This window comes from Tachyglossus aculeatus, chromosome Y4 (assembly GCF_015852505.1).
Source record: "Tachyglossus aculeatus isolate mTacAcu1 chromosome Y4, mTacAcu1.pri, whole genome shotgun sequence".
Taxonomy (NCBI): Eukaryota; Metazoa; Chordata; class Mammalia; order Monotremata; family Tachyglossidae; genus Tachyglossus; species Tachyglossus aculeatus.
In genome coordinates, this window is record NC_052096.1 from 2,494,522 (window position 1) to 2,510,667 (window position 16,146).

A 16,146-nucleotide genomic window follows, 5' to 3' on the forward strand; every position below is an offset into this window, starting at 1 on the left:
CACCCCGGCCCCCTCCTAGCAGAAATGGTCGTCGTAGTCCTCGTCTTTGAGACCCTTGAGGCGGAGGCGTGCGAAATCCTCGAAGACGATGTCGTCGTCTTGGCCGGAGCTGGCGTGGGCACGGGGGAGGCGGGTCAGCCACGTGCTCCCAGGGAGTGCAGGGTCAAGGCCCCTTCAGCCCCAGCTGACCCCCACAGCTCCTCCCGGGACAGGCTTTGGCCCCGACCCCTCCCCGACTCCATCCCCTGCCCCCCTCCCCAGGCCCTGATTCCCAGGCCAGCTCTCACTTGGACTCAAACTGGATGAGGTTGGTGTCCACCGGTGCATCAGACTCGGGGGCCGCTGAGGAGGGAGGGGGTTGGGAAGGGCTGTCAGTGAGGGTGTCCCCGGGCTCCCCTTCCTCCCCTCCTCTCCCCCACACTCACCTGACTGGGGTCGGGCCAGAGTGAAGTGGTCAGACGGCTTGGGATGCATCAGGACAAAGGGCAGCTCCACGGACACGTCCCTGGGGGCAGGGAACCCCAGCAGTCAGAGATGGAGGTGATGGTAGTGAGAGAGACAGAGACAGTGAGTGACAGAGGGGGTGGGAGGGACAAAACGGGGAGTGGGAGACAGAGAGGAAGGGAGAGACAGAGAAAGTGCGCGTGAGAGGCAGACAGAGAGGGGAAATGGGAGACAGAGGGTGTGAGAGAGGGGGAGAGACAGAGAGGGGAAGTAGAGTCCAAGCAGCGAGTGAGAGACAGAGAGGGGGAGTGAGACAGATAAAGGGTGGGATTGACAGGCAGACAGAGAAGGTGGGAGACAGTCAGGGGAGTGAGAGACAGAGGCGGGGACTGAGACAGATAAAGGGTGCGATTGACAGGCAGACGGAGAAGGTGGGAGACAGTCAGAGGAGTAAGAGACAGAGGGGGGAGTGAGAGACCCAGAGAGAGGGTGTGAATGGAAGACAGAGAAGCTGTGATTGAGAGACAGGGTGTGTGAGAAAGAGAGGGTGAGAGTCAGAGACGGGGGGAGTGAGAGGGATGGAGGGAGGGAGATGGAGAGGGTGGGAGTGAGAAAAAGAGGGTGGGAGAAAGAGAGGCAGGAAGTGTGTGACAGAGAGAAGGAGCATGGGAGAGCGCATGTGGGTGCACTGGACTCACCCGCCTCTTGACACAACCAGCTTCACCTTGACACGGTACGACACGATGATGCCCAAGACCTCTTTGCTGGCTCCTTCCCTCATTCTGCCAGGGGGTGGGACAGGTGAGCGGACATCAGGCCCGAGGAAGGGGCCGGGGACTCCGGGGACCCCCACCCCCAACCTCCTCAACTTTAGCCTCCCCTCCTCTCAGGCCACGGCGACTACAGCTCCCGGCAGGTTGGACCGCGGGGGAAGCTGCCGGGAGTTGTGGTCCCCGTCTGTTGGGCGGGGGCCCTCACATGGTGCTGGAGGCCAGGTTGGTGTCCTCGTGCTTGAGTTTTCCGTCCAGCGCCAGGCCGCGCTTCTCACGGTTGTCCGCCAGCAGTGGGGTCAGCGTGTACACCTTGCAGAACGTGGAGCTGGGGGCAATCTGGTCACTGGGTGCGGATCCCCGGGCCACAGAGCAAGGGACAGGGAATGGGGGGTGAGGGGTGTTACGCCTGGCACATGCCCCCTTGCCCCGAGGCTTGCCCCACCTACCTTAGGGGACCTCCCCGCTGCATGCGAACACACACACACACACACATTGTTCTCCCCCAAGCACTTAGTACAGTGCTCTGCACGCAGTAAGCACTTCATAAATACCAGTGACACACACACACTCACACAGAGTCTCCCTTTTTCTCTCTCTCTTCCTAAAGTCTGTGATCATCCCCCTCCCCAACCTGAAGCCCTGTCCTTTCATGTCCCCGCTCCGCATGGGCTGGATGGTGCCAAAGTTGCCCCCTCCCTTAAGTTCTCTTTTCTTAGATAGCCGTAAGGTGCTGGGGATCTCCTCACCCCAGGAGTCCCCTTTCTGGGTTGCCCCCTGCTTGGGGGCCTGATACTCACTCTTGCTCTACAAGAGCCACTGGACACTTGTACTGGGCCGTGCTGAAGAGGCAGATGTCGGCATATTGTCTCACTGGGGGGAGGGAGAGGGGTGTTTGTGGGGACGTATCCCCCAATAGGGCTTTCGTTCTGATGCTTCTGCATTGAACCACAGCCTCCCATCCTTTGAGAACCCCACTGTGAGAGGGTGGGGGCATCCCCCATCCCTTCCCATCCCCTATCCTCCAGCCCCGCACCCCCCAACCTCCCCCTGTAGATGAGATCAGCTCCTTCAAGCACCAATAACCTTTGACCTCTGATTGGGCCCCTTTCCCGCCATCTGTCCCCTATGGTCATTTCACCCTCAATCCCCCTTCTCCTACTCTCTTGCCCAGTGGTGTCACCATCTGCCCCATGCTCCTGCACCCCCCACATGTCACTCACCGGCGACTTTGATCTTCTTCACAGTCTTGGTGGAGTTGTTGGTCACATGGACGTTGACGCTCAAAGGTTCTCCATGGTAATACAGCTGTGGAGGAGGGAGGGAGGGAGGGGAGAGAGGTGAGTTTGGGGTCCTCTCCAGGCCCAACTTGCTCCACCACCCAGCTCTGGTCCCTGGGGGGCTTCCCCTTCAGCCCCCCCTCCCTCAGGGCTCCAAAAAGACCCCTTCTCACGCATCTCCCCCATTTGGCCCTCTCACTGGTAGCTAACATACACCTGTCAATTAGGCTTCCTTGCCCTCCCCATTAGATTGTAAGCTCCCTGTGGGTAGGGACTGCGCTTTATCCTTCTTCTGTACCTGGAAGAGGTAACGATAACAATAATCATATTGCTTTTTAATGGTATTTGTTTGTGCCAGTGACTGTCCTAAGCGCTGGGACAGATACGGCCTAATCAGGTCTAATTACGGGCTAATACGGGCTAATCTTTTAGACTGTGAGCCCACTGTTGGGTAGGGACTGTCTCTATATGTTGCCAACTTGTACTTCCCAAGCGCTTAGTACAGTGCTCTGCACACAGTAAGCGCTCAATAAATACGATTGATGATGATCAGGTAGGACACAGCCCACGTTCACACGGCCTTAACCCCCATTTAACAGATGAGTGATATGAGGCACAGAGGTGAAGTGACTCGCCCCAGGTCACACAGCAGACAAGTGGGAGAGCTGGAATTACTGATTCCAACACCAGTGCTTTTCCCATAATCTGCACTAATTATCATAATAACTGTGGTATTGGCTAAGTGCTTACTGTGTACCAAGCACTGTACTAAGCACTTGAGTAGGTACCCACCACACTGTCCATCACCTGGTTACTTCACCTAGACCCTCCTCTGGTCCTCCTGCAGGCCCAGCCCACCACTGGGGTCCTTCATCAGCCCTTCCATGGCCCCACCCACCACACCGGGTCTTCCCCATCCGTCCCACCAGCCCTGTCCATCATTTCGGCCCTCACCCAATCCCGCCCATGATGCCCCCTCCTCAGGCCCCCACCTACCTCCTTGTCCAGCGAAGCCTCGAGGTGCAGGGAGCGGTCAGACATGAGGAAGTGGCGGCTGGTCTCGGCCGTGGGCTGCGGGCCGGGCTTCTCCGGAGCGAACTGCACCTTTCGGATCACCAGGCGCACCGAGTTCCTGAGGCCGCGGGGAGACGACGGGACGGGCTGTTAGCGCGGACTCCCACGGCCTGCCCAAAACCAGGCCAGACACCGAGGTAATGACGAGCCAGGTAGATTGGACACCATCCCCACCCAACGCGTGCCTCACGGCCTAAGGGGGAAGGGGAGCGGGGGTGAACCTCCATGGGACAGGAGAGAAGACTGAGGCCCAGAGCGGTAAGGTGACTGGCCCGAGGTCACGCAGCAAGCCAGCGGTGGAACTGAGATTAGAACCCAGGTCTCCCCATGCCCAGACCTGGGCTGGGCTCTTTCCACTATGTGGCACTGCTCCCTGAGCCCATCTTTTTTTTTTTTTAAATGGCATTTGTACTTCCCAAGTGCTTAGTGTACTTCCCAAGCGCTTAGTACAGTGCTCTGCACACAGTAAGCGCTCAATAAATACGATTGATGATGATGATTTGTTAAGTGCTTACTAAGTGCCAGGCACTGTACTAAGCTCCGAGGTGGAAGCAAGCTAATCAGGTGGGACACAGTCCATGTCCCACATGGAGCTGACAACTTTAATCCCCGTTTTGCACAAATGGCCCAGAGAAGTGAAGTGCCTTGCCCAAGGTCACCCAGCAGACAATAATAATAATAATAATGATGGCATTTATTAAGCGCTTGCTATGTGCAAAGCACTGTTCTAAGCGCTGGGGAAGTTACAAGGTGATCAGGTTGTCCCACGGGGGGCTCAAGTCTTCATCCCCATTTTACAGACGAGGGAACTGAGGCGCAGAGAAGTGAAGTGACTTGCCCAAAGTCACACAGCTGACAATTGGCGGAGCCGGGATTTGAACCCATGACCTCTGACTCCAAAGCCCGGGCTCTTTCCACCGAGCCACGCTGCTTCTCTAACAAGCGGTGGAGCCAGTATTAGAACCCAGGTCCTCTGGGCTCTATCCATTAGACCACACTGCTTCTGGGCCTCTGCTCCCATTCTCTATAGGGTCCAGCTCCGTCCCTCCCCCATCTTCGAGTTCTTCTCTAACTTCCAGGCCCTCACCCCCCTTGCCTCCTCTGATCCTCCCCAAGACAAAAGTGAGTGGCGAGAGGAGTTCTCAAGCACTTAGTACAGTGCTCCAGAGAGTAAGCGCACAATAAGTACCATTGACTGATTGAATGACTGATTGAGGAGGGTGAGGTCCTTGGACCGGGCGGCTTGAGGAAGGGGAGGGGAGGCTTGAAGATGAGGAGGAGGAAGACTGTGGGGGGACCAGGGGAAAGAGTGTGGGCCGAGTCAGGAGTCTGGGGGTGCGGAGGGAGTGTGTTAGTAGGGGAGGGGACACTTCAGCCTTACCGCTTGTGGATTTTCTCTTCTGCGCTTTTGGCACAGAAAGCCCGGATCTCAAAGTCCACCCCGCAAGCCTGGGGATACGGGAGGGAAGGGGAATCCTGTCACACTCCTGCCCCCTCTCCAAATTCTCACTCCGACCCCCCCCCCCACCCCGGCCTTTGCCCCCTGACAACGCAAGTCCCCCTGCTCGGGTCCCCACAGATACACCCTCCGCCCCGTCCCCCACCTTATCTTCCTCCTTTCAGTCCAGGTCTGTCCCACATTGGCATTCCCTCCCCACACTGGGCCCTGCCTCCCACGAGCCCTGAGCCCCAGCTTCCTTTGAGTCCTTGTTTCCCCACCCCCTGCAACCCGGGTTACCTTCCCTGTATCTTCAGGCCCGGGCTGCAGTGTGACGGAGCAGGGGAGATTCTGGGGGATCTGGAGGTGGAAAGGGGGAGAGAAGTGGGTTCAGAGTGACCTCCATCCTTTCCCCTATCCCCACACCCCAGCCTCATCCAGGAAGGCAGAGATGGGGCAGGCTCCATGGTGGTGGTGGTTTGGCGGGGGGGGGGGGGGGGGGGGGGGGCGTGTAGAGGAAAGGATTCTTCCCTGGGATGGGGGCTGGGAGTTTTACCATGAAGGAGAAAGGTCAGGTGTGGTGGGAGTTGGGGTCTCCCCATGAAGGAAAAGGGGCAGGTGTACTGGGATGGGGGTTAGAGACTGGGGGACGTAGGGGGGGATCCTCACTGTGAAGGAGACGGGGCAGGCATGGCGGGGTCTCATCATGAAGGAGAAGGGGCAGGGGATGGGCCTCCCTGTGAAGCATCTCCCAGAGCTTAGTATGGTGCCTGAGGCAGAGTAAGTGTTTAGCAAATACCATAATTATTATAATTATTATGAAGGAGAAGGAGCAGGTGTGGTGGGATGGGGGCTGTCTCACTGTGAAGGAGAAGGGGAAGGTGTGCTCGGATGGGGGTTGGGGGCGGGGGAAGGGTCTCACTAAGGAGAAGGGGCAGGTGTACTGGGATGGGGGTTGGGGGTGTGAGCGGGGGGGTTTCACCGTGAAGGAGAAGGGGCCGGCGTGGTGGGATGGGGGTTTTGGGTGTGGTGGGGTCTCACCGTGAAGGAGAAAGGGCAGGCGTATTGTCCGAGTTTACGCAGCAGGCGCTCTTGGAGCCGCGTGGCAGGGGGCGCAGGGGGCTCGGGGGCGCGGGGGGGGCGGGAAGGCCCGGCAAGTGGCCGCAAACAGATCCTTGCGGAAGGACAGGCCCAACACGTCCAGGTCCTCCCGGCCGTAGCGGAAGGCGCAGGTCAGCGTCACGTACACTGTTGGGGTTGGGGAACGGTGCTGGTGGTGATGGATTCACAGGCCACACACCGACCCCCCCACCCCCCACCGCCCCTGCCAACCCTGAACAGGGTCCGTCCATTCCACCCCCTCCCGCTGGTACCTTTCCGATCCTTCAGGTAGTCGGGATCCACCAGAACCACCCCATCTGTGAAGAGGAACCGCCGGCCTGAGCCTCCAGTGGTCCCCCGCCCCGGCCCCTGGCCCCCACTGGTTGCCCCCCCGCCACACTCCGCCCACACCAGCCCTGGACTCACCGACAGGATCTACCTGGTCCAAATGGTCCACAAAGTCCCTCTTGCCCAGGTACACGGTCAGCTGGGGGGAGGAAAGGGGGGAGCCTGGAATCAGTCTGGAGGCCCTCTGGGGTTCAGAAGGGATTGAGGGGGTGGGGGGGCCAGGGAGGAAGGGTCAGGGATGGGGACCCCAAGGGTTGGTGGTCAAAGGTTAGCAACAGATATTCAGTTAGTCAATCATATTTATTTAATTATGGTATTTGTTAAGCGCTTACTATGTGCCAAGCACTGTTCTAAGCGCAGGTAATCAGGTTGGACACAGTCCGAGTCCCCTCATGGGGCTCCCAATCTTGATCTCCATTTTACAGACGAGGGAAGTGAGGCACAGAGAAGTTCAGTGACTTGCCCAAGGTCACACCGCAGATGTGCGGCAGAGCCGGGATTAGAACCAGGATTAGGATTTACTGAGCGATTACTGCGTGTAGAACACCGGACTAAGCGCTTGGGAGCGTACAATACAATAATATGACAGACACTTTCCCTGCTCTGCCCACGAGCAGCTGACAGTCTATAGAGAGGGAGGTGGACGTTGACAATAAATACAATGAAGGAGAAGGACGTAAGTGCTGTGGGGCTGGGAGGGGGATAAATGGAAGGAGTGAGTCAGGGTGACGAAGCCCTCTCAGTCTCCCTCCCCCAGCTGCCTCTCCTGGACGCAGGTGAGGAGGGGTGGGGTGGGAGGGGGTGACGGGGGACGCTGAGAGGAGGTTTCCCCTCTGCCCTTCCAGCTGTCTGTTTATCCCAGCCCAAGGAAAGTAGAAGAGGACCCCTGGGATCTGGACAGCCAAGCCCTGCCCCAAGGGGCTCTGGGAGTGGGGGCAAACAAAAGCTGAGCAAGAGGATGCAAGAGGATTAACCCCAAGCTGCCCACAGGGAAGCCTGGCCACAGGGTCGCCATCCAGCTCACCCGCCCAGCCTCCTCCCCACAAAACGACCCCCGCTTTGGAGTCCAGTTCCTGCCCAGCCTGAGCCCCCCCCACCACCACCACCACCCCCGGTTGTTTCCCCAGGCCTCTGCCAGGGCGGGCTGCGGCGGGAGGAGGAAGTAGCGCAGCACAGTGACAGGAAGTGGACAGCGGTGGGAAACTGAATCCTGGGTGGGGCCGGTGGAGAAGAAAGAGAGAGACGCAAGTCAAGGAGAGCCCCCTCACCTTGCAGTTTGGGCTTGACTTCTTGAAGACCCTACCAAAACAAAAGGGGAAACCGACGTGGAGCAGGGCCATCTGCCCCTGCCTCCATTACACCCCCTCCTCGGCCACCAAGGTGCCCCTCTCGGCCCCCGATCCTTCCCCAATCCACGATAGTGCTTTGGGGAGGCCCATAACCTTTGGACGCCAAGACCAGCTGATCATCTGGCCTTCCCCTCACCCGCCCCCTCCGCCTCTGGCCTTCCCTTACTCCCCGCTCCCCACTTTTGCAGGAAGGGGGATCGGGAGCAGAAGCCGGTTGTCAGAACCACGCCCAGGACCGACACCCCTAAACCATCTGTGGAAGGACATGGGAAGGGGAGACAGGGAAGTAGTGCGGCCTAGTGGATAGAGCTGAGGGCCTGGGAGTAAGAAAGACCTTGTACTTCCCAAGCGCTTAGTACAGTGCTCTGCACACAGTAAGCGCTCAATAAATACGATTGAGTGAATGAATGAATGATCCTGCTCCATCACTTGTCTGCTGTGTAACCTTGGACAAGTCATTGCACTGGGACTCAGTTCCCTCATCTGGAAAAATGGGAATTAAGACTGTAAGCCCCACGTGGGATGTGACCTGTGTCCATCCTGATTACCTTGCATAATAAGAATGATAATGGTGGCGTTTGTTAAGTGCTTACCGTGTGTGGCACTATACTAAGCGTTGGAGTGGATACAGGCAAATCTGGCTGGACACAGTCCCTGGCCCACAGGGAGCTCCCAGTCTCAATGGCGATTTTTACAGATGCGCTAACTGAGGCACAGAGAGAAATGAAGTGACTTGCTCAGGGTCACACAGCAGACGGGTGGTGAAGCCGGGCTCAGGACCCAAAACTTTCCAACTTCCAGGCCCATGCCCTCTCCACTATGCCATGCTACTTGTAGCTGCCTCAGCACTTACAACAGTGCCTGGCACATAGTAGGCGCATAACAAATACCATTTAAAAAAAAAAAAGAAAAGAAAGAGAGAGGCCAAAGAGCCAGTTGTTAAACCTACAGCTGCGGTCAGTGAAACTCACCCCAATGCCCCTGCCCGCTAAGACCCCCTATCCTGGAGTTTGGAGATAGAGATTACCAGTGGGGAGGGGGGTCATCACGGAAACCTCCCCGGCTCCACTCCTTGCCCTCCATTGGCTAAGAGACCTCCCTGACCCACCTGAGGCCCGGACATTCAGTCAGTCATCGGTATTTATTGAGCGCTTACTGTGTGCTTGCGAGAAGACATTATAACACAGACACATGCCCTGCCCACAACGAGCTGACAGCCTAGAGGCTGGTCCCCCTCCTCCCCCTCTCCATCCCCCCCGCTTACCTCCTTCCCCTCCCCACAGCACCTGTATATATGTGTATATATGTTTGTTCGTATTTATTACTCTACTTATTTACTTGTACATATCGATTCTATTTATTTTGTTAATATGTTTTGTTTTGTTCTGTCTCCCCCTTCTAGACTGTGAGCCCACTGTTGGGTAGGGACTGTCTCTATGTGTTGCCAACCTGTACTTCCCAAGCACTTAGTATAGTGCTCTGCACACAGTAAGTGCTCAATAAATACGATTGATTGATTGATCCACGAGGCAGCCAACTAGAACTGGTTTCCACGGAAGCCACCCCACGGCCCCCTCCTCCACGGTGGGGGCGGTCAGCCCAGGGGGCTACCAGTGGCCGCCTCCACCCCACTCTCAAAGCTTTTTCCACCTCACCCCCCATAGGGTGGGAGCAGTACAGTCTAGTGGAAAGAGCCTGGAGCCTGGGAATCAGAAGACCTGGGTTTTAATCCCGGCGACCCACTTGCCCGCTATGCGACCTTGGGTAAGTCACTTCACCGGGCCTCAGTTTGCTCATCGGTAAAATGGGGATTCAACACCTGTTCTGCCCGCTACTTAAGACTGTGAACCCAGTGTGGGACAGGGACTGGGTCCGACCTGATTCACTTGGAAAAGCGCTTGGAAAAGGGCCTGAGCAATAGTAAGAGTTGAAGGACACCCTAACGAACACCACAGCAAAAGGTACAACGTCCCTGTTTGCACACTGGTTGCCATGGCAACTGCCCCAATCCCACCTGGGATCCCAACACAGAAGCCAAGCAGAGACCTGGGTTCTCACCCCGGCTCTTCTGCTTGCCTGCAGTGAGACCCTGGGTGAGTCACTTGCCTTCTCCGGCCCTCAGTTTCCTCTCATCTACAAAATGGGGATTCAATACCCATCCTCACTCCTACAGGCAGGGAACGTGTCTGCCTATTCTGTTGAACTGTACTCTTCCAAGCGGTTAATAAAGTGCTCTGCACACAGTAAGTGCTCAAAAAATACCACTGATTGATTAGTCTGTGAGCCCCGCATGGTACACGCACTGTACTGACCCAAAAGTAGTGTATCTGCTTCATGCCTTGGCACCGACTACGTGTTTAACCCTCGACTGTCAGCTCATTGTGGGCAGGGAATGTGTCTGTTCTATTGTCCTACTGTCCTCTCCCAAGTCTGCGGTCTAGTGGTTGGAGCCCGAGCCTAGGAGATCAGAAGGACTGGGTTCTCATTCCGGTTCCACCACTTGTCTGCTGTGGGAACGTGGGCAAGTCATTTCACTTCTCTGGGCCTCAGTTCCCTCACCTGGAAAACGGGAACTAAGAATGTGAGCCCTGTATGGGACAGGGACTGTGTCCAACCCGGTTATCTTGTATCTACCCCAGTAGTTAGAATGGATGCAGTAAGTACTTAACAAGTACTATAAAAAAGAAAGGGAATACAATACAGTACAGAGAGCAGACATGATCCCTGCCCACAGGGAGCTTACAGTTCAGTGAAGATATTTGGGCATTTTCCTAGAGACCAGTCGTATTGGATTGTCAACTTCTTGAGGGCAGGGATCACATCTACCAACTCTATTGTACTGGATTCTTCCTACCCAAATGCTTAGGACAGTGCTCTGTCCACAGTAAGTGCTCATGAACTACAACTGCCTGACAACCGGTGGGTCTCTGAAGTCTATCCCACCTGGCCAGCTTCCCAAAAAGCCAACCTCTGTCTCTTCCCAAAAATCCTCTGTCCCCTGGCTCCGGGCGATGAGGGGTGAGCTCCCAGCAGGCCGGCCTGGCCCATGACAGTCAGCTGTCAGTTGTCAGCTGTGTGAGTTTGGGCAAGTCACTTAACTTCTCTGGGCCTCAGTGACCTCATCTGTGAAATGGGGATGAAGACTGTGAGCCCCCCGTGGGACAACCTGATCGCCTTGTAATCTCCCCAGCGCTTAGAACAGTGCTTTGCACATAGTAAGCGCTTAATAAATGCCATTATTATTATTATTATTATGACACCCCTGCTAGAGCTCCTCCATTTGCCTGCTGTGGGACCTAGGGCAAGTCATTTGACATCTCTGATCCTCCATTTCCTCATTGGTCCAAAGGGGATATTCAACATCTGTTTCCCCTCCCCCTTTAAGACTGTAAACCTCAAGTGGAACAGGGACCGTGTCTGATCCGATGATCGTTTATCTATCTCGGTGCTTAGTACAGTACTTGGTACATAGTATGTGCCTAATGAATACAACGAATCAACTGCTGGTATTGAATGCTTACTGTGTGCAGAGAACTCTACTAAGCACTTCAGAGAGTCCAATACAACAGAGTTGGTAGAACTGCCCGCATGGAGCTTATAGTCTAGAGGGGGAGATTACTGATTAAGGTACATGGTCAGAGCGGGAGGAATAACAGGTGTTAAATAATTTAATTAATTATGCTATTTGTAAAGCGCTGGGTGCCAAGCACCGTTCTGAGCACTGGGGATCATCGGGTTGGACACAGTCCTTATCATCATCATCATCAATCGTATTTATTGAGCGCTTACTATGTGCAGAGCACTGTACTAAGCGCTTGGGAGGTATAAATTGGCAACATATAGAGACAGTCCCTACCCAACAGTGGCCTCACAGTCTAAAAGGGGGAGACAGAGAACAAAACCAAACATACTAACAAAATAAAATAAATAGGGGGCTCACAGCCTTAATCCACATTTTACAGATGAGGGAACTGAGGTCCACAGAAGTTACGTGACTTGCTCACAGTCACACAGCAGACAAGTGGCGGAGCTGTGATTTGAACCCAGGTCCTTCTGACTCCCAGGGCCTCTATCCACTCTGCTCTAGTGCTCTAGTCATTCATTCATTCATTCAATCGTATTTACTGAGCACTTACAGTGTGCAGAGCACTGTACTAAGCGCTTGGGAAGTACAAGTTGGCAACATATAGAGACAGTCCCTACCCAACAGCGGGCTCACAGTCTAGAAGGGGGAGACAGACAACAAAACAAAACATATTAACAAAATAAAATTAATAGAATATGTACAAATAAAATAAAGTAAATAAGTAAATAGAGTAATAAATACTTACAAACATATATACATATATACAGGTGGTGTGGGGAGGGGAAGGAGGTAAGGCGGGGGGATGGGGAGGGGGTGGAAGGGGAGAGCACTACGCTGTGCTGCTTCATCTGTAAAATCCCCATTTTACAGATCAGGAAACTGAACCCAGGAAATAATATTAACAATCACGACTGTGGTATTTGTTAAATGCTTACAAGATGCCAAGCACTGTATTAAGCGCTGAGGTAGACACAGGATAATCAGGTGCCACATGGGGCTCACATAGTAAGTAGGAGGGAGAACAGGTACTGAATCCCCATTTTGCAGCTGAGGGAACTGAGGCCCGGAGAAGTGAAGTGACTCACCCAAGGTCATGCAGCAGACAAGCGGCGGAGCCGGGATGAGGACCCAGGTCCTTCTCCCAGGCCCAGGTTCTAGCCATTAGGCCAGGCTGCTGCCCAGAGAAGTCAAGCAACATGCCCTAGGCCCCACAGCAGGCAAGTGGCAGAGCTGAGGCAGGGGTGGCGTGTCGGCACCCCCCGGCCCGCTGTTATATTATCATCATCATCATCAATCGTATTTATTGAGCACTTACTATGTGCAAAGCACTGTACTAAGCGCTTGGGAAGTGCAAATTGGCAACATATAGAGACAGTCCCTACCCAACAGTGGGCTCACAGTCTAAAAGGGGGGGGGGGAGTATTAGAGTATTGATAATTAATAATAGCCCCCACCTCCCCGTCAGAGACGGACAGGCAGGGGCAGGCCAGACGTGTCGTTCCGTCTGCCCGTCCGTACCCCCTCTGCACATAGTAAGCGCTCAATAAATACAATTGACGATGATTATGATGATGGCCGGGGGTGGGTGGGGTGAGGGGGGCCTTTTCCGGCGATTCTTTGTGTTTCCTGAGACCTGGGAGAGAGGGCAGGGTGGGGCCCGATGGACACCAATCGTGCCGACTCAGCAGGGTCACCCCAAGCCTCAGGAGCCCCACTTCCTCTTTCTGTGAGATTCCCACTCCTCCAGTTCCACCAGACCCGGCCCTCCCCTCCGCTCCCCTTCTCGGGCCTGAGGTCTACAACCAGAAAGCTGAGAGGGGTCAGAGGGAAGGGATTTACGAGGGGTTTTCTAGCAAAATCGGGGCCCGATAAATAACTGTGCTATTGGTTAAACGCTTACTACGGGCCAGGCACTCGGCTAAGCCCTGAGGTAGAAAAAGCCGAAGGCGAATAGGCCCGGGAATCAAGAGGACCCGGGTTCTCATTCTGAGTCTACCACTGGCCTGCTGGGACACCTTGACCAAGTCGCTTCACCTCTCTGGGCCTCAGTTTCCTCATCCGTAAAATGGGGATTCGATACTGCCCTCCTTTTTCGACTGAGAGCCCCACATAGGACAGTGATGGGGTCTGATCTGATTACCTTGCACCTGCCCCACTGCTGAGCACGGTGCTTGGCTCACAGTAAGCACCGAACCAATTCCACGATGTATTATTATAATCACTGTGCCTTCAATACAATGTATATATACTATACAATATATACAATACATAGAGAAGCAGGGTGGCTCAGTGGAAAGAGTCAGAAGTCATGGGTTCAAATCCCGGCTCCACCAATTGTCAGCTGTGTGACTTGGGGCAAGTCACTTCACTTCTCTGTGCCTGTTACCTCATCTGTAAAATGGGGATTAAGACTGTGAGTTGGGTAGGGACCGTCTCCATGTGTTGCCAACTTGTACTTCCCAAGCGCTTAGTACAGTGCTCTGCACACAGTAAGCGCTCAAAAAATATGATTGAATGAATGAATGAATGAATGAGCCCCCTGTGGGACAACCTGATCACCTTGTAACCTCCCCAGCGCATAGAGCAGTGCTTTGCATATAGTAAGTGCTTAATAAATGCCATTATTATTATTATTCAATCAGTGGTATAGATTGAGTGCTCGCTTTTTCTTAATGGTATCTGTTTAGCACTTACTACATGCCACGCACTGTCCTAAGCGCTGAAGTAGGTACAAGATAATTGGGTTGGACACAGTCCGTGGCCCACGTAGAACTCACAGTCTTAATCCCCATTTTACAGATGAGGGAACTGAGGCCCTGGGGAGTTAAGCGACTTGCCCCAGGTCACGCAACACGGTGGTGGAGTCGGGATTAGCACCCAGATCCTTCTGGCTCCCGGGCCTGCGCTCTATCCGCTCAGCCAGGATGCTTCTCACATTGCTTTCCGCTGCTCACACACAGAGCACACTGTGCTCTGCTACAGTGCGCAGAGCACTGTACTGAGCGCTTGGGAGGGATCGGACGGAGTCCCCGTTCCTCCGGGAGCTCAATTTCTGCCCTCCTCTCCAGATTCACCCCTTTGTTCCAAAGGGACACGGTGATTCTGCTCCCCAGGGATTGCGTCCCCCTCTGGCACACGCACAAACAACACCCATCTGCCTCAAAAACCCAAGAGTCCTGTCTCCCTGCCCGGGGTGGTATTGGGCCACAACAGGAAGTGGCTTGCCAGGGGTTGAAATGAGGAAGTTGGAGGGGGGTGTCCAGTGGGGTTGCAACATTGGGGCTCCTGTGACCCTCCGGGGAAGGGGGTGGCGAGTTAGGGTGAGGGGGGTTGGAGAGACTGAAGGGGACAACTGGGGAGACCCCAGGCCCGGCCGCTTAGATCCCAGAGGGAGTAGAGATGGGGATGCGGCGGAGGCTGGTAGCGGGACACCTGCGTCCTGGGATGGTGCTGGGAATCCTGAGGCCGAATCCGTCTTCCTGCATCCCACTTCTCCTCCCACTCCCTTCTACATCCCCCCACCCGCCCCCCAACCCTGCCCTTGGATCTGCCCCCTTCCTTCCCCCGGCCCTCCTGTCCGGATCCGACATTTCTCTTCGCCTCGGCCTTCCTTTCCATCCAGACTGCCGGCTCCTTGGGGACGGGGACCCTGTCGCCCCCCGACCCCGTAGGCCTGTCAATCAATCAATCAATCGTATTTACTGAGCGCTTACTGTGTGCAGAGCACTGGACTAGGCGCTTGGGAAGTCCAAGCTGGCAACATATAGAGACGGTCCCTACCCGACAGTGGGCTCCCAGTCTAAAAGACTGTCCTCTCCCCAGCGCTTCGTCCAGTGCTCCGCGCCCGGGAGGCGCTCGCTAAATGCCACTGATTGATGGATGGATGGATGGGTGGATAGGTGGGTGGGTGGATGGATGGATGGGTGGGCTTCCTCCCTCCTCCAACTGCCCCTCTGGCCTGTTCGTCAGCAGAAGGAGCGGCTGCAGGAGGCATGGGTGGGGACTGATGGGGAGGGGGCCCGGGTGGGCGGCCGTTTTCCTGGCCCACGGGCGGGGAGGGAGGCGTCGAGCGGCAGGGGACAGGCCACGAAGCTTCCTGTTTGGCGGGCACGAGATGTTGTGGCGGGGGGATGGGACCCCGCTGATGGCGATGCTGCTGCCGGCTGCTGGGGGGCTTGGGGAGGGGGGTCCTCAGCCCAGCCCGGGGGCCTTAGGAGGAGGCCGCCCGGTCCCGGGGACCCAGGGGTCCGGAGCCCCCGGCCCAACCCGCCCCGCCCGGCCCCGCCCGGCCCGGCCCGGCCCGGCCCCGCTTACCTGGTCCCCGCTTTCTCCCCCATGGTGCTTGCGCCCTCCCTCCCACCCCCCGGCGGCCCCCCCCGGCGGCTCCGCTCCTCTCCTCCTGTCCTCTCCTCTGCTCCTCTCCTCTCTCTGCTCCTGTCCTCTCCTCCCGTCCGCTCGGTGCCTGTCCCGGTCCCCCGTCTCCGGTCCCCGGTCCCCGAGCGGCGCTCCGCCCCCAGGCGCACACTGCGCAGACGCCACCCGCTCCCCGCCTTCCTGCCCTCTGCCTCCTCCTTCCCCTTTCCTCCTCCCTTCTTCCTTCCCTCTTCCGCCTCCTCCTTCCCCTTTCCTCCCTCCTGTTTTCCCTCTCTCCTCCCTTCCCCCTCCTTCCTTCCTTCCCTCTTCCTCCTCCCTCTTCTTTCCCCCTCTCTCTCCCCTCCTTCCTTCCCTCTTCCTCCTCCTTCCCCTTTCCCCCTTT

General features: G+C 56.0%; 1 protein-coding gene across 1 annotated transcript; it reads right to left on the reverse strand.

The window, feature by feature from the left end:
- ARRB2 (arrestin beta 2) lies at positions 1-7,803 on the reverse strand. Its single transcript, XM_038768515.1, is given in 15 exon segments — positions 1-109; positions 288-342; positions 426-505; positions 1,143-1,226; positions 1,423-1,560; positions 2,015-2,087; positions 2,438-2,522; positions 3,491-3,626; positions 4,950-5,017; positions 5,307-5,366; positions 6,048-6,137; positions 6,139-6,254; positions 6,380-6,424; positions 6,534-6,594; positions 7,724-7,803. Coding segments are annotated over 15 exon segments (1,257 nt in total). The 5' UTR covers positions 7,796-7,803; the 3' UTR covers positions 1-15.
- Positions 7,804-16,146: the final 8,343 nt, after the last annotated feature.